The following is an 18,051-nucleotide window of genomic DNA, read 5'->3' as shown; positions in this document are numbered from 1 at the left end:
ACCAGATGGCCTCCGAGTCTCCCCAGGTTCCCCTAGGAGGACTTTGGGGTCCTCCTGATCTGGAACCCTCTGGTCAGAGCCCTGTTTTGTTTGGTTCCTCAGTTTTGGGGGTCACTGACCTCCAAGATTGCTGTCACTTGGACTTTCTCAGAAGCAAGCCTGGGCTGTGGCCTCCATCCTGACTCTTGGGCAAGACCGGAAGTTGTGATGGGAGACGGTTGGGGTGGGGAGGGAGCAGGATGGAGATGGGGGTGGCGAGTGGAGGCAGGAACTTGTTTTGCAAGCCCTGTGATTGCCTTGAGCTGAGACAGCACTTGTGTTTGGGAGGTCTGGTAAGGATCATAAAGTCCCCTCTGCCCACGGGGGACAGCTCAGCACAGGGTGAAAAGCCAGGGCTCTGTCATCACATGCCTGGTTCAAATCCTCGCTGCCCACTGCCTGGCTGGGTGACCTGGGATAAATTACTGAACTCCCGCGAGCCCCAGATTCCCCAGCTGTAAAATGGGACCAAGTAGAGAGCAAGCACCCGGACGGGGCTCACTGTGCGCCGGACTCCAGGGCTGGCCGCTCATTTGGTCCTCATAGTAGCAGCCCTGGGAGGCGAGTTTGCTTGTCGTGCCCAAATCACAGGCCTGTGGGGAGGAGTAGATGAAGGTGTGTCTGGCAAGTGCTCAGAACAGTGCCTGGCAGGTAGTAAGGCCTCCATCAGTCTTGGCTTTTTGGATGCCATGGCACTGTTGAGGTCCAGAGAGCCGGTTGGCTTAGCCAATCCCCTGGGAGACAGGTGGAGTCAGGTGACAGCTCCTGAGCTCCCACTCTGTGCCAGGCCTGGGCGTGCCACTCTAAATAAGGCATCTCAGGCTCACCTGAGTGGAGTTCAGAGATGAGGCCCACCCTTCTGCTGCTTGGTTAGAGCTAGGAGGCCCTGTCAAGGGCAGAGAAGGCTCTGACTGCGGTGGGGGTGAGGTGGAAAGGTTGAGACGCAGCCATTAGGCATGCCTTGCGTGGTTCCCCAGAGGCCAGATTGCCTGAGTACGTCTGCATGTTGGTGTGTGACTCTGTGAATCCCCTCGGTGACTCTAATTCATTCACCAAATGCCTCCCGATACACCACTGGGCCTGGCATTGCAGTTTACCTGTTGGCCTGGGTCAGGATCTCAGCTCTCTCTCTGCCAGTCGTGGTGCCTTGGCATATCTCCCATCTTCTCTGTGCATTGGTTTTTCATCTGGAAATGTGGCTAATGTGAGTGCATTTGATAGAGCAGTGCCTGGCCCATAATCAGCTCCACTTGGGCCCTTCTATAGCTACTGTTCATTTGGGATACTGAATGCTCCCACTTTTGAGCAAGACAGACAGTAGGGACTAAAAGCAGGTGAGGAGTGCAGGATGAGTGTGATCGGGGTGCCGGCGGGACAGGACCAGGCCTGATCACCCAGAGGACATCAGGAAGACTTCCCAGAGGAGGCAGTGTATATTCTAAAGGCCGGAGGGGGCTGTGAGTATTGTGCCAGGAGGCGGCAGCGGCTGGTGCCTGTGGGTGAGGTTATGGTGCTATGAAGGGAGTCCCTGAGTATGTGGGGATGTGGCTCCAATGCAGAAGGAGGCCTGGGCAAGGGTGACTGTGCAGATGACCCATGTGCTTGAGGGCAGGCAAACGTGTGCATCTGTGAACCCCAGGGAGACCTGGGACAGGGGGAGCAAGATGAGAAGGACCTTCAGGGGCCCAGACCTGTCTTAGTTCTGGCTGTGGCCAGTGTCTTTGAAGAGCAGCAGGTGGCGCTCCTGGCCTGTCCAGACCAAAGATTCTTCACTGCCCCGCCCCCACCTCTTCCCCAGGATGTCAGGGAAGTGGAGTTGCTGCTTCCAGAAGTCTCAGAGCTGCAGGAACCTCTGAAGATGGGCCATGCTCACTGCCCACCCTACTCATGGAAACCACCCTAATGGTCTCCCTGCTAAATAGTTCTCCGAGCCTTGAATACCTTTCCAGACAGGGTACTTACTGCCTCTTGGAATTGCCACTGCTGTCTGTGGCCAGCTGACATCTGGCTCCTCATCATCCCCACCCTAACCCTGCCGGCCCTTTGGGAGCACCTCAGGATTGGTCTGTTCCTGGGATCTGCTCAGCCCCTCTGAAAGACGATGTTATCCCTACGTCTCAGTCCCTTCCTTTATAAGCTTCATCCCAGCCACCTTCGCTGAACTCCATTACAATGGCAGGGAAGAGCTCATGTAATCCTCACAAACTGGCACCTGGCCTGGCACACAGCAGGCACCCAATTTATACTTGCTAAATGAATGAATGAATGAACTCCGCTTGGTCATTATCTCTATATTACAGTTGGGAAATTGAGGCTCAGAGAGGTTAAGTCACACATCCAACACAACACAGCTCATAACTGGCAGAACTGGGATTTCAACCCAGGTACTTGGCCGACCCAGAGCCAGAGCTCTTCGATTCCAAGCTGTGCTACCTCAACAGAAACCAGCTTCCCACCTACTGCACCCCATCAGCCTCCCCGCCCGTCTCCCCAAGGTGCCAGTCAAATTTGGATCGAGCATTGATGTCATGCCAAAAGATTTGAGAATTCCAAAAGATTTGAGAATTGAATTTTCAGAGGCTGGGACCTCAGAATTCCTAGTTTGAGAGTCTCCCTGTCTTCCCTGTCCAGGATCCCTGTCGAAGGGTGGTGAGCTTGCCTTTCATACCCTTTACGGGCTGGGCTCTCCCTCCCTCCCTCCCGGGGAGCCCCGTCTAATTCATCTCTACTTCATGTTGAGTTGACCTTTGTCCTCCCAAGGGCCCTGCAGGACAAGTCCACCCAACACCAAAAACCCATGGCTGGTCCCCCAGAGTCTCTTCCTCTAGGCCTGCCCCTCCATTCATCCTGGTTTTGGTTCCCCTTTCCTTGAGGGAATTGTTCTCAATTTCGTTCCTATTTTCTTTTTCTTTTTTTTTTTTGAGAAGGAGTCTCGCTCTGTCTCCCAGGCTGGAGTGCAGTGGCGCGATCTCGGCTCACTGCAAGCTCCGCCTCCCGGGTTCACGCCATTCTCCTGCCTCACCCTCCCGAGTAGCTGGGACTACAGGCGCCCGCCACCACGCCCAGCTAATTTTTTGTATTTTTAGTAGACAGGGGGTTTCACCATGTTGGCCAGCATGATCTCGATCTCCTGACCTCGTGATCTGCCCGCCTCGGCCTCCCAAAGTGCTGGGATTACAGGCGTGAGCCACCGCGCCCGGCCTGATTTCATTCCTATTTGCTAATGGCAGGCTGTAAGCTGGGTGCTGGGACACAGGGGCCAGAGAGGAGAGTAACTGAGGGTAGAGACGTCCAGCCAGCTGTCATCAGCAAATAACCTCTTCTGGCTGGCTGTCAGCTTCCCCACCGAAGAAGTGAAGATATTGACAGACCGACCTCGTGGGGTTCCTGAGAAATGATGTAACACATGAAAGCGCTGGGCACCTGGCATGTGGTCAGGGTTCAAGAAATGTTTCACTCTCCCCCATCTAACACTTGGATGGGGGTGAGCCCATCCGCACACACTCATTGATTCAACAAATTTGGACTGAGCGTCGATGTCATGCCGAGCCCTGTGCTGGTGCTGGGGACATAGCAGCGAACAAGACAGACAGAAACCCCTGCCCCCGCTGGAGCTCACGCGCCACTGGAGACTTGGAGAAGTAAGAACAGCGTGGGGCATGCCGCTGGGGACGAAGGTGAAGGGGGAAAAGGCACCGTGACCACACAGGGTAGAAAGACCACGAGTGCTAGATGCTGCCACTCAGAGATGTACTTTTCTCGCCATCCTGCACTGGAGTGGGTGGTCCCATTCAACCATGGGCGATCTGAGTCCCAGAGAACTGGGGGCCTTGCTGGAGGCGCACAGCTGGTGTGGAAGCAGCTGCGCTCAGGTCTGCGTGGCTTTTCCTCTGCAGATCCACAGTGACAGGGCCCAGAAGTGACCACCCCCATGGTCCCCTGGGGAGACCGAGGCCCAGAGAGGGCCGGGCCCTGGTCTGAGGTCACACAGCCCCTGGGCGTCCTGGAGGCATGGAAGCCCGTGGTCTTGGATGACCTCGGCCCACTGGGTGGACTGGCTGAGGGTGTGAGGGTGACGATGGGAGTCCAGGAAGAGACGCGTGCGTGGAGCCCCACGGGGGAGGCCGTAGATGAAAACGCCCATGCGACCCCTGCGCTCGGCGACTCCAGGGAGCCCGGCCCCTGGCAGCCCACGCGGGACCCTTCCCTTCTACCCAGCACGGCGGCCGCGGAGGTGCGTCCGGCGGGCTCCGCGCCCTCCAGCCCCGGGCTCGGCGAGGCCGGCCGCTCACTCAGGTGCCCGGGTGCCCCCCTCGGCTGCGCGGGGCTCCCTCTGGGTGGGGGCGGGGGCCGGGCCTGGGGCCGGAGGGCGCGGATCCCCCGGGGGACGCACTGGGCCCGCCCCGCCCCGGCCCCTCCTCCCGCTCCGCCCGCGCTGGGGGCGGCTGCTTTGGCGGCGGCGGCGGCTCACGCTTCCTGCGGGCGCGGCCGCTGTGGGCGCGGAGCTGCGAGGCGGAGCCGGGCGGCCGAGCCGGGAGCCCGCGAGCCCAGAGCGCGTCGGTCCAGCCGCCGGGGCCCCGCCGCCGCCAAAGCAGCCGCCCCGCGCGCCGCGCCTCGGGAACAAAAGGCGCCCCCGCCCCGCCGCCCGCAGCCGCCATGAAGCCGGGGCCGCCGCACCGTGCAGGGACCGTCCACGGGGTCGGCGCCGGGGCCGGGGCCGCGGCTGGGCCCGGGGCCCGAGGGCTGCTCCTGCCACCGCTGCTGCTGCTGCTGCTGGCGGGGCGCGCCGCGGGGGTGAGTGACACGCGCCCGGATCCCCGCCCCGGGACCCCGCTCCCTCCCCGCCGGCTGCTTCCCCCGGGACCCCGCTCCCTGCCACCCCTCGCCCCTCCCCGGAGCGCCCCTCTCCGCACCCTGCCCCCCCCGGAATCTCCCCCTTCCTGGCATCCGCGGGGAGAGGCCGCCCCCGCCGCTGGTCATCTTCGGGGGGCGCCTCTCTCCTTCCTTTTGGGACCCCTCCCCAGAGGGAATCCCGGGCGGGATCCCGATCGCGGGTCCTCAGCCCTGGTCTCCCACCTCCCGGTGGCTCCGGGAACTGTCTCCCCGGGGACGAAGCAGGGACCCCTGCGCTGGCCTGGGAGGCGCGGGAAGGACCCGGCGGCGGGCTGGGGGTCGCCGTCCCGGCTGGGTGTGTCTTGGGGTGGGAGTGAGTCTGGCTTTTGCCTCGTGGGTGTGCCCAGACCGTGTCCACTTTTTGGGAATCGGATCGGTTCCCCCTCCGAGGGGAGGGTGTGCGTTTGGTTCTCCCCAGGGTCGCGGCAGCCGGCCAGGGCAGTGGGCCCGGGAGGGGGAGGTGGAGGTGGAGGGTGACTTGGTGAAGGTGACCTGAGGGGGGGAGTGAGGGTGACCCTGTGTGTGGGCGTGTGTGGCCAACTCAGTGAGGGGTGCGGGGACCTGTGGGGCGTGTGCAGGTGAAGGATGTGTCTGCCACACGGGTGGATGCCAGCGTGCCCTCCCGTCCGTGGTCGTGGGAGGGTGACCCATTGTGCATGATGTGTGCCTGTGCCCGGCTGGGCCACTGATGGCTACCGCCGTGTGTGGCTGCGGTGGGTGAGGGTGTGTGTGTGAAAGGCCTCTGTGGTGGGCGTGTGCTTGGACCCATGAATGTGTGTGAGTGCACATAGCAGCATGTGCATGCTGGTGCATGGGGGACCTTGGACATGGGACAAGGACCCCTGAGGGGGACCAAGCATGTGTAGGTGGAGGTGATGGTATGTATGAAGTGACCCTTGAGTGTCCCTTTGAGTGACCTCAGCAGCCATGCTTGGTCCCAGCTCCGTCAGGGAGGGCAGAGGAAGGAAGGACCTCATCCCGCTTTGAGGGATCCAGGTCCCAAATGAGTTCTTGTTGGACAAGTGTCCAGATTCTGGCTCAGGCCGGCTGGGGATTTCTAGGTCCAGCCTCCGGGGTTGGCTCCGGGAGCTATGCTGCCCTGCATCCCCCAGGCTGAAAAGGACCCAGGCCTCTCAAGCAACACTGGGTGCCCAGCCGGCCTCTGCAAGTTCCTTCCCTCTTCCAGCCTCAGTGGGCCAGTCAGTAAGACAGGAGGAAGACAGGCAGGGGATCCGAGCTTGCTTCTTGGATGGACAGGCCCCTCCTCAGCCTTCCCCATCTAGGGGGCTGTCAGCTGGAGGGAGGGGAAGTGTTGAGGGCTGACCTGTGTGAAGTGCCCGCTGGCCAGGATGTCTCATTCCCAGCTCTCCCCCAAGTGGGGTGAGAGGAAGAGGTCCCTGGGAGGGATAGAGACCCAGCACACCCTAGCAGCTGGGGTCGCCTTCTCAGCCAAATTTCTGAAAGACCATCCTTAAAATCAAAGGCTTGGGAATCACACAACCCTGGGTTCCAATCCTGCTACCCCCACCGATCCATGGCATGGTTTGGGCAGGTCCTCCTACTTCTCTGACCCTTGGTTGTCCCTCTGTGAAATGGGGCTAATGACCACTTCCTCAGAGGGCAAAAATTCAGTGGGATGACTGACAAGTGTCCTGAGAAGAAGCTCAGGAGTCGCGTGGTGTGCACATGAATGAAAGGGGCTCAGGACAGAAAGCTTTAGACTTGGAGGCCGGATGGAGCACTGGGCAGGCCACTTTCCTTGCTGAATAAGGCTAATAATTCACACTCCACGAGGTGGTGGAAGGACTTAGTGAGAGCATTTAATAGCCTCATGCAAAGTAGGGCCTCGCAAGGCAGGTGCCCTGAATCTGAGAGGTGGGGCTCAGACCCATTGTTGGGTGGCAGATCCAGCAGACCCCGAGAGGCTGAGCCCAGAGGCTGAAATGGTGGGCGGGGCCTGGGGGAGGGCAGGGACTGGGGCGCCTGGTGAGGTGGTGGGAAGTGGAGTGTCCTCCAGGCCTCACATCTTCCCAGGGGTCAGGCTGTCGAGGAGGGGCATCATTCCTCTTGTCCTCATCTGGCTTGGGAGGAAAAGGGTTAATGGGTGGTACCTGGTTGCCAGTTCCGCACCAGAGGGAGAGGGCAGTGCCTGCAGCAGGAGGGACTGAGGTTAGATCAGAAAAGCCCCAGCCAGGGACGCTCCAGGGGTGGCCTTGGTAGATGAGTGGTGGCTGGCTCGGGGCAGGGAAGGGCAGGGACGTGATGACCCTTGGGTTGCCTGCCAGCCTGTGTGTGTGTGTGTGTGTGTGTGTGTGTGTGTGTCTGTCTGTCTGTCTCCTGCATCTCCTTTGAGGAGTCCCTCTTCTGACAGACCAAGTTACCAGGACTCTGAGGGACATCTGCCTTTAGGGCCACCTCAGCTACTGTACTTAAGTCACCACTCAAAGTTTTGGAGTGTGAGGATCCTGAACATTTTAGCTTTTGAAACATGTTCTTTTAAAAGTCCAGGGCTGGAAGGGATCTTAGGTGTTAGTCTTGTTTGAATACTCCCAGTGATGGGAGACCACTACCTTGTGGCTGTGTGACCTTGTGAAAGTTACCTAACCTCTCTGTGCCTTAGTTTCCACCTCTTTAAAATGGAGACAATGCGAGAATGGAAGGGCTTAATTTGGAAAGCTTTAGCCCAGTGGCTGGCACCTACTAAGTGCTCAACAAATGTGGATTTCTTGTTCATTTACAAAGTTGCTGTACTGTGGTTGGGAAGGTGGGACGGGTGGGGAGTGGAAGGGTGGGAGACGTGTGCTTGTGTGTGTGTGTGTGTGTGTGTGTGTTTGTGTTTGTGAGAGAGAGAGAGAGAGAGAGTAGGGGTGGGGGTGGGGGTGGGGGTGGGGCGGGGTAATTAGTGGGGAATTCTTTTGAAGCTCAGCCCCAGGCCTTGTGGTTTCCGTTCCCTCCTCACCCCATTTCAAGCATCCCTGCTCTTCTCCTCTCCAGGCTGCCCTGGGTGACTGTGAGCCTTGGGTTTCCAGGATGAGATAGTCCTCACCAAAAACATGGAAAGTTGGGGGTCCCTGGTCTGTTCTGGGCCAGGCTCTTGGGTGAACCATCTCCCCTTCCAGCATTTGGGGGACAGGCACAGGGACACCACAGCTGTATGCTGCCTGTTAGCTCCAAAGGTACCAGGGGCTCTGGGGACAGACACCTGCTGTGTGATTTCCAGTGAGGGATTTCTTTCTGTCTCAAAGTCCCTGTCTATAAAATGCGGACCGTAATGGTGTCAGCCTCACAGGGATGTTGTGATTTGGAAATGAGTTGCTTGAGTAGACCCAGCACACCTGCCACGTAGTGAGCTCTCAGGAGATGGGACCTTTCTGGGAGGAAGCATGGATGGGGTCAGGGAAGGCTTCCTGGAGGAGGAGGGTTTTGAGCTAAGTAATCAAACTGGTCATCACATGACACTAGCAGGCTATAGCTTTCTCACCTGTCAACTGGGGGCAAATACTTGGCTTTTAGAATCGTTACTGGGGGCTGTGACTCTATCCTCATGGCAGAGCTGGGATTTGAACCTGAAGCCTCCTGCTGTCTGGGGAGGAGTGAGCACAATGCCTCCAGCTGTGAGTTCAGTGTGTTGGAGGTTGGTGCGAGGTGAGCTGTGCTGGAGAAAAAAGCAAAGAAAACAACCAACAAAAAACAAAAAAAAATGGCCTTTTGAAACCCAGTGGCTCCTCCCACCTCATACAAGGGGGGCATGGGATCCCTGGGGGGTCGGGGCAGCAGGAGTGGTGGCAGTGGTGGGGAGAGCGAGGAGGGACTCATCCCAAGTGGGGGAGAGAGGTCATGTTTACCCAGAGCCCCGCCCACCAAGCACTTTACACATATTGGCTTATTTCATCCTTATGATAATTTTTTGATGTAGGAATTATTAGAATCCACCTTTTATTATTTTATTTTATTTAGAGACAGAGTCTCACTCTGTCACCAAGGCTGGAGTGTGGTGGCATGATCTTGGCTCACTGCAACCTCTGCCTCCTGAGTTCAAGCGATTCTCTTGCCTCAGCCTCCCAAGTAGCTGGGATTACAGGCACATGACACCACACCTGCCTAATTTTTGTATTTTTAGTAGAGATGGGGTTTCACCATGTTGCCCAGGCTGGTCTCAAACACCTGACCTCAAGTGATCTGCCCACCTCGGCCCCCGCAAAGTGCTGGGATTACAGTTATGAGCCACAACCCCCGGCCAGAACCCTCATTTTACAGATGAGAAAACTGAGGCACAGAGAGGCTCAGTGACTTACTCAAAGTCACACAGCCAGAAGTGGCAGAGCTAGTTTGAGCCAGGGCCTGACAGGCTAATGGGACTGGGCTGCAGTCCTAAATTTGCCCCCTCTTGCTGTGTGATCTTAGGCAAACTGCTTTACTTCTCTGGGGCCTCCCTACCACCTGGATTATGTCTGCACTGGCTACTGTTTAGTAAATGCCTGCTCTTGTGGCGGAGTGGGGCTGGGAAGGGGGTTGGTCCCATATCTTTTCTCACTTAATTCTCCCATAGCCCTGGAGGTTGGCGATGCTGTTTCACCATGTGGGAGGAATTGGCCAGGGCTCTTCCTCCTCTACTGCCTCCCAAGGCTCTGTAGTCCATAAAAGCAGCTACTCTGAGGGCTACTGGGGGTGTATGGGGTGGGGAGAGAGAGCTTTATAAACTGCGAAGGGCTGTCAGCAAGATTGTGGGTGCACGCATGTGTACATTTGTGTGTGTGCCCGCACATGTGTGTGCGGAAGGGAGTTTATGTCTGGGTCATGTGGTCAGGGCACAGGAGAGGGGAAATGTTTGGAATCTCAGGATGAAAGGGGTCTAAAAAGCCACCATAAGCCCTGATATGTGCCAGATGCCCCCAGTGTTGGGGGCTGAGTCTGCAGAGGTGACCAGGCCTGCCTTTAACCCCCTCTGGCCCTTAGAAAGTGTGCGGAGGCCAAATCTATGTTCCTCCTGCCCCATCTCAGAGCACTGGCCCCATTGCAGCCAAGATTCTCTCTGGCCTAATAGTGATTGAGGCTTAGAGATGGGGTGTGACTTGGTGGGGTCCCCCAGCTGTCAGGAGTGATGTCAGTGCTTTCTTGATAGACCTTGAGCTTCCTGGGCAGGCCCGTGGCTGCCATGTTTTCTCACTGAACCCCCAGGGACCACTCTGTGCTTGGCGCAGGCTTGAGTGAATGATTCAAAGGAGTGAATGAATGAATGAGGGAATAAAGGAATGAAGGAAGCCAGGACTGTGAGCTGTGGAGCCCAGGCGGGGGCTTGTGTCCTTTCCTGTGTAGGTGGGTTGGGGACAGCGAGGCTGGCAGAGTCCTGCTGCATGCAAGGCGTGTGCCCGTGGGCTGGGAGGCGCCAGGGGGCTGCATCGGGCAGGCCTTCAGTCTGAGGTCTGAGTGCCAAGGCACTGCCACCACCGCATCTGGGCAGGACCGAGGGACTGTGGCTCTGGGCTCTAGCCCAGCTGCTTGGAGCCCTGTGATTTTGTGTCTCAAGGGACAGGGTGGCCAGAGCCAGGAGCTGCCCAGGCCCCAGGCACTTGCTCCCATCATCCCCCCCGAACCCCTGTCCCAGCAGAGAGCAGGGTCTGGGCTGGTCCTGGACTTCCTGACCCGTCTCACTGGCCCCGCCAGGCTTCTGTCCTCCATAACATCACATCCTGGGAACATCGGGCTGGCTCTTGGTAAATATTTGTTAATGGCACCCTCCACACCCTCACTCCCCCTGGCTCCCAGCCTCCCCAGATTCCAGGAGGCCTGGTAGCCTTCACTTCCCGCCCCCCTCCCGCCATGGCCAGAGGGGCAGCCACTCCCCTCCCCCACTGGCCAAGCCCAGTCTCAGCGCCAAACAGGAAGCCGTGATTACAGGGGGAGCCTGAGCGGCCATGGCTGAGGGCCCAGCAGTGGGGGTGGTGGTGGCCCCAACAAATGATCTGGCCATTTTTTTACCTGGCTGCTGTGGGTGGAGGGCAGGGAACGCCTATGTTGGCCTTTTATACCAGGTGGAGAGGGTTCTACAACCCCTATTGCCCCAGCTGGCTGAGGCCTGCCTTCTCCCCACCCCTGGCCTTGGTGCTATGTCTGTTTTGGGGTGTCCCAAGCCTGAGGGGGCAGTCTGAAGTCATCGAAGGGGTAGGGATCCTGGAGCCAGTTGATTCAGGGTTGAAATCCTGGCTTTGTCACATTCCTGCTGTGTGACCTTGGTGAGTTCACCTAACCTCTCTGAACCCACAGTCTCCTCTTCTTTAAAATGGGGCCTCAGGGTTGCTTGAGAATTAGTAATTAAATAAAGTACTAAAGTAAATAAAGTACTAAAGTAAATAAGGAGCGGGCTGCTCCTGCAGATCTTGTTTTTTTCCATTTGCCTGTCTTGGTTTTTGTTCTTTCCTGTCTCTCTCGGGGTCTTACTGAAGAACTACTGCTTGGGGGTGAGGAGCAGGGTTTTCTTTTGGAGAGAGTGGGAACTAAGTTTGAATGATCATGGATGGCCTGAAGGAGAACTCTGGGGGTGGGGGTACCCTTAGAAGGAGACCATGGGCCAGACTCCCAATTGGAGCCAGCAGGACTTAAGCCAGATTAGAGGAAGCACATTCCAGGGTCCGTGGTGCTGAGTTTCTGGGGCGCTGGTTCTCCAGAGCTGTTGTGCAGCCTGCAGTCCATCCTGCATGATGACTCTTCAGGCCCTTCCAGTCCTGGAAGTCCAGAGAGGCCTTGCTATTTGCAGCTTGAGCCCAGGACTTGGTGACACTGGGTGCTTTCCATTTTCCTCCCAGCCAGGGAGCATCTCGGCTGTGTTCTGTCTGTCACTCGGGCCCTGGCCCAGAGTAGGTGACTGTTGTTTACACAGGATCTCAGAGGTGGAGAGTCCTAGAGAGGTGGCCAGCCCTGCAGCCTGACATGCCACAGCTGATGGTCCAGTGGATTGGGGCTGGCTCTCCAGCCTTAGATGGTCCCACTGAGCCTCCCACCACTCTTGAGGGGCTGGTGGGATTCCCTTTATTTAGAGGAAGGCTCAGAGATGTTAGGCCACCTGCCAAAGCACACACAGCCAGGAGCTGGTGGAGCCTGGTGTTCATTTGCCCCTTCTCCTACCCTGGAGCCCCATCTGATCTTGTCATCACATCCCCTACAGAGCCAGGGTTTTCTGGGGGTGGGGCTGGGACTGGGGATAACACTGACTTGGGCCTTCATCCTGCTTCTGGTTGGGCCATGGGCTTCCAGGCTGCTGTCTGGTGCTGCTTCACCCTCGGGTTAGCCTTGGCCCAGGCGCCCCTAGAGATTCCTGTACCCCCTGCACTGCCAGCTAGGACCCCCCCATCCATCCTGCCCTCCCCCATCCCTGCCCGCCAGCCCAGACTTTAATGAGGGTAATTTAGAATCAATCACCAGCGGGATCTGGGAAATCTAATTGCAGCAAACTGATTGCCAATTCGATTGTGGGCACCAGGGGGCTGCGGGCGGCTCATTAGACCTGTCCCCCTCCCTGGGCTGGGGCTTGGGGGGGCTCCGTGGGGGATGCAGGGCCTGAGTAGGCAAGGCTCCTGGAGAGCTGGGGGGAGGTGGACTGTTGTTTTGGGAGCAGGGGAAGGGCATTTTTACCTGACAGAAGCCATACACTATTCCCTGTCCAGGCCCACAGTTGGGGTGTAGGTACCTGTGTCAGTCTTTACCCTCTGTCATCCACCCCTTGCTTACCGCCCCCTCCTCAAGGCCTGGATGCCATTGTGGGGGGTGTCTGCAGCTGCATCTTACCTGGTTCCTGCCTTCAAGATGCTCCATGCGTCAGGGAGACAGACACAAGCACAGATGATGACGAGGAAGATGATGACAAAGATAACGGCCAATACCGCTGCATGCCATGTGCTAGGTGTGGTTCTAAGTGCTTCACATGCTTTATCTCAGTGGGTCCTCACTATGGCCCTGTGAGCAGGCATGGTTACCCCATTTTACAGATGGGGCACAGAGGCCCCGAGAGGTTGAGCAATGTGCCCACAGTGGGGCAGTTAGCAGGACTCTGAGCCTGGAGCCTGGGTGCTACGGAGATGCATGTTCAAGGGTGTGGGGAAAGGAAAGAGCGACCAGATTGTTACTGTGTCTATGTAGAAAAGGAAGACATAAGAAACTCCATTTTGATCTCTTTTTTTTCCCCCACACAAGGGCATCAGGCAGACGTGTGGGCCCCTGCATGGGTGCCAGTCTTGATTGACTGCGTTGCTCACTCAGCAGACATTTACTAAGCACCTGCTGTATATGAAGCCCTGTGCAAGGGGGCTGTCAGTGTTCAGTTGGGTCGTGTGTGTCCTGTGTCTTGTCTGGCCATGTCTTGCTTCTGGCAGGTTTACTGGCGGCAGGTGCGTGTGCTTTTGTGAGGTCTCGAGGCGGGAATTGAAGAGAAGCAGGGAGGAAGCCCTACCCCTCCTCCCTGACAGGCTGAGCCCCAGCTCTGCCATTAGAAGTGAGTGGATTTTGGCTGGTCGAGGTGGTTCACGCCTGTAATCTCAGCACTTTGGGAGGCCAAGGTGGGTGGATCACGAGGTCAGGAGTTCAAGACCCACCTGGCCAAGATGGTGAAACTCCATCTCTACTAAAGATACAAAAATTAGCCAGGCGGTGGCAGGTGCCTGTAATCCCAGCTTCTTGGGTGGCTGAGGCAGAGAATTGCTTGAACCTGGGAGGCAGAGGTTGCAGTGAGCCGAGATCGCACCACTGCACTCTAGCCTGGGCGACAGAGCGCGATTCGGTCTCAAAAACAACAAGACGGGCTCAGTGGCTCACGCCTGTAATCCCAGCACTTTGGGAGGCTGAGGCGAGCAGACCACAAGGTCAGGAGTTCGAGACCAGCCTGACCAACATGGTGAAACCCCATCTCTACTAAAAATACAAAAATTAGCTGGGCGTGGTGGCGCATGCCTGTAATCCCAGCTACTCTGGAGGCTGAGGCAGGAGGATTGCTTGAACCCGGGAGGTGGAGGTTACAGTGAACTGAGATTGCGCCACTGCACTCCAGCCTGGGTGACAGGGCGAGACTCCATCTCAAACAACAACAACAACAAAACGAAGAAGTGGGTGGATTTGGCTAAGTGACTCTTGACTCAGCTTTAGTCTCCTCTTCTGTCAGACGGATCCAGTGATCCCTGACCCGTTAGGTGGTGGTGAGGAGTGGTGGGAGGTGCAGCTGGTTAAAAGGAACCTGCTGCTGGGTGATGACTTTTAATTATACATTCCCCAAGGTGGTTGTGTCTCAGAGGTGAATTAGCCACTAGCTTGTCAAGTGGTAACAGGCAGCCTGTTCCCTCTCTGGGCCTCCACTTCCACATCTGTTAAATGGGAAGAGTGAATGGGGTGACCCAGGGGCCCTTGTAGTCTTCAGATTGGAGAAACTATTGGAAAGACCTGAGGCCAGAGACAGGGCCTGACCTGGAGTTGGCCTGGTGGGGAAGGGCAGGCAGGACGGCTGGTCTGGGTGGGGAGGGGAGGCCTGCTCCCTTCACATGGCTTGTCTGTGGTTCCTCTTGGGCCAGGATGGGAGGCATCTCTTCCCTTGCCCATCACGCTGGGCACCACCTCCCTCCCAGAACCCTGGAATATGATCATCAGTTCCAGGCTAGCTGGGGGCTGGGCAGGGAGTCCAGTACCTGGATCCTCATCCCCACTGTGCTACTGTTTACTGATGGCCCCTCTGTGTCTGGTCTCAGCCTAGCACTAGGGACCCCCAGGGGGCTCAGCTTGGTCCCTGACATTAGGAAGCTCTCAATTCTGTGGGGGAATGAGAGGTTGATTTAGACCCTGAAGACTAGGAAGGCTCCATGGAGGAGGCATCGTTTGTACCAGGCCTTGACAGATGGCAGCACATTGACAGGGGGACTAGGATGGACAAAGTCTGAGAAGTGGGGAAGGTCGCAGTATATCAGGGAGCTACCACATGTGGAGAGGGGAACACGCCTCCCTTGGTGGTGAGGGGTCACTGCTGCAGGGGGCTGCCCTTTCTGATGAGAGTGTTGTTTCATGCCTTTAACAGACAGTCACCAGGTACCTCGTGGGTGTCTGGTCCAGTGCCTCAGTGTTCTTGGGCTGAACAGTTGAACCCCACAGGTCCTCCACATGGAAGACCTTTGAGTCCACACTAAGGCATTTGGGTCCTGTCCTGCAGGTAGAGGGTGCTGCCCTACTGTCATGAGGAGATAGCATGAGATGCCAGAGCCTGGAGGTGACAATATTGAGTTCTGCCCATTGGCTGCCTGCAAAACCCTCTGCCGAATGTCTCATCTATAAACAATCCTTAGCCTTATGAGGGAGATGCCATTGTAATCTTCATTTTACAAAAGACGAAATCAAAGTACAGAGAGGTTAAATAACTTGTGCAAGGTCACAGAGCTAGTGAGCGGCCTAGCTGGGATTTGAACCAAGCAGCCTGCCCCGGAGTCCCGTCTAGTATATAAGCACTGCTTCATGCTGCCGTGTGCATCGCAAACTGTAAAGTGTGGTATCCCTACAGGATGAACGTAGGGCCAGTCAGGCCTTGCTGGGCACCTGAACTTGTGTGGCTGTTGCCGGGCAGGCCTTTCCCGGGACTCTGGGCTCCTGGCTTCCACATGGATCTGTTCTCTGCAGCATGTTTTCTGTCCATATGGGGCTATGGGCAGAGGCTAACCCAGGCTGGGGAAAGATCACACGGCTGGAGAGGATTTCAGCTGGAAGGGCCCTTGAAAATACTTTTGTCCAAATTGTTCACTGTTTCAAAGGGGACACTGAGGCCAAAGCATTGATCTCGAGTCATGAGTATCTTCTGAGATTCTGTAATTCAACTGTCTTATATGACATTTGGGGAAGTTGAGGATCAGAGAAGTACAATAATTTGCCCAAAGTACACAAGTTGATGGCTGAGCTGGGACTAAGAACTCTGTCTCCTGACTCCTGGGCAGGGCACTATCCCCTGTACTATGTTTCTTTTCTGTACTTGTCTCTGCTCTGTCCGAATGCAGGCTCAGCTCCTCCCACACCCCTCTTCCAGGAAGCCTTCCTTGACCACCCCAGCTGTCCATATGCCCAATATGTCTTATGCCAAATTAATTCCCGTCAGTGCCTTCAATGCACTTCTCCGGCCTCATCCCTTTGCCTTCCCACACTTCTGTTTTTTTTGGTTTTGTTTTTGACATGGAGTTTCACTCTGTCGCCCACGCTGGAGTGCAGTGGCGTGATCTTGGTTCACTGCAACCTCCGCTTCCTGGGTTCAAGCAATTCTCCTGGCTCAGCCTCCTGAGTAGCTAGAACTACAGGTCCATGCCACCATGCCTGGCTAATATTTTGGATTTTTAGTATAAACGGGGTTTTACTATGTTGGCCAGGCTGGTTTCAAACTACTGGCCTCAAATGATCCACCTACCTCAGCCTCCCAAAATGCTGAGCCACTGCGCCCAGTCTGTACATCCCACACTTCTACTAGCCATCCTGAGCACAGAGCATACCATTGTCTCTTTTCTCTTCATGCCTACCCATGTGCTGTTCCCTCTTCATGGACTGTTCCTTTATTCTTCAGTGAACTCCTACTCATCCTCTAAAACCCAGCACAGATGTCCCTTCCTCTGGGAGTCCAATAATGACCCCTCCTACCAGCCCCCAAGCACAGTGAGCCACTCCTCAGCCCCTCGCTCCTGCCTCCCTCTTCTGGGTTCCCAGGTGCCTCTTCTACTTGTTAGGATTCTTTGCTAAGCCCAGTTCTGTTATTTCACTTCCTAGTGTCTGGTTCCCTGCAGGGTTACATTGTTACCACCTTGGAGCTCTCACTTGGATACATTGTTGCAGCTGCTAGCTCCCCATTACATCATCTCCCCTCCAACCCTCACACATGGTACTTTGTTACATTTCCCCAAATTCTGACATTGCTACTTTGTTTCTTTTCCCTGCTTTCACACATCCTCAATCTGTTTCACTTCTAGTTCTCCCCTGTTGTCACACTTTGTCCTTTCTCTCCAGCCCCCTGCTCATGTGACCCCCAAGACTGGGAGAAGAGGGAAGTGGAGCCTGGCAGCAGGGAGCAGTGGGCACGAGGGGACACAGTTTCCAGCCCCAGTGAGCTGTGGAGGTGCAGGCGGGTAGCGGTGCCCTGGAGCCTGCTTGGCTCCGTCTTTCTGGAGGGTGGACAGACTGTGGGCTTGGAGGCTCAGGCTTGGTTTTGAGGAGACCTTCTCTCCAACCTCCCTCGTCTCCAACCTCCCTCCTCTCCATCTCCTCCTCCGCCTCTGCTCAGCCCCCCTCCCTCCCTCCCTCCTCCCACCCTCCTCCTCATACTCGCTTCCTCCCCCTGCTCTGCTTCCCTAGAGGCCTTTATCTTGCTCCCTGGCTGGTTGGAACCTGCCATGTCCCTGGCTGTGACTCACCAGGGCCAGGACCTGAGGGTTCCCCTTGGGGACAGGGGTCTCGAGGGCTGAGGGGGTAGCTAGGACCAAGGCCAGAGAGATTCTTGATTCTTCTTTAGTTCCTTGCCCTCCTGGCCCCAGAACTCACAATTCCCTGCATCCGTCCCTCCTGAAATGGAGTTTTGGGGCAAACAGCCAGGAATCAGCCCTGACCTTGCTGTTCAGATGAGGGGACTGAAGCCAGAGATGAAGTGTGGCTGTTCAGGGTCACTCAGCAGTGAGAAGTGGAACAGGTTCCCCGGGGCTGAAGCCCCTATGTGGCCTGTGGGAGCTGAGCCCTGGCTGGCTGGATCCTATTCTCATGTGAGCTGGGGAGCTGGGGGGCTTGTAGGGACAATCTCAGATCCAGAGGGAGCTCAGATGTGTCTTGAGGGATGGTCTGCAAGGCTGCAAGTGAGGCCAGGTAGTCTCTTTTCCACGTGGAGCTAAGGCCATGTTTCTGTTTAGGACGTTAGTTTGGGTTAGGGGTTTGCGTGTACCCGCAGCATGTGTGATGGTGTGTTGCTGTGTGTCTGTGCTGATGCATGGGGCCCTGGCATCTTGGTAGGAAAAAGTGTAGCCTATGCCAGGGGGATCAGGAGTCCCCCAACTGCTGTCCCTCCCCCTGCCTCAGCTCCAGGGACTTCCCCCGACACTGTGCATTAAGGAAGTTGGGAGACGCTCTCTCTACCTT

At 56.7% G+C, this 18,051-nt stretch overlaps 1 protein-coding gene across 1 annotated transcript in view; it reads left to right on the top strand.

Annotated features, from left to right (window-relative positions):
- The first annotated feature begins 4,510 nt into the window (after positions 1-4,510).
- Positions 4,511-18,051, top strand: part of SDC3 (syndecan 3) — a 38,794-nt gene continuing 25,253 nt past the window's right edge. Inside the window, exon 1 of the mRNA XM_032160002.2 lies at positions 4,511-4,833. Within this exon, the coding sequence (XP_032015893.1) occupies positions 4,696-4,833 (138 nt within the window). The 5' untranslated portion in view covers positions 4,511-4,695. The remainder of the gene's footprint in view (positions 4,834-18,051) is intronic.

Source organism: Hylobates moloch, unplaced genomic scaffold (genome assembly GCF_009828535.3).
Source record: "Hylobates moloch isolate HMO894 unplaced genomic scaffold, HMol_V3 SCAFFOLD_8, whole genome shotgun sequence".
In the NCBI taxonomy this organism is placed as follows: domain Eukaryota; kingdom Metazoa; phylum Chordata; class Mammalia; order Primates; family Hylobatidae; genus Hylobates; species Hylobates moloch.
The sequence above is the reverse complement of the archived record's forward strand: the minus strand, read 5'-3'. Positions and strand labels throughout refer to the sequence as shown.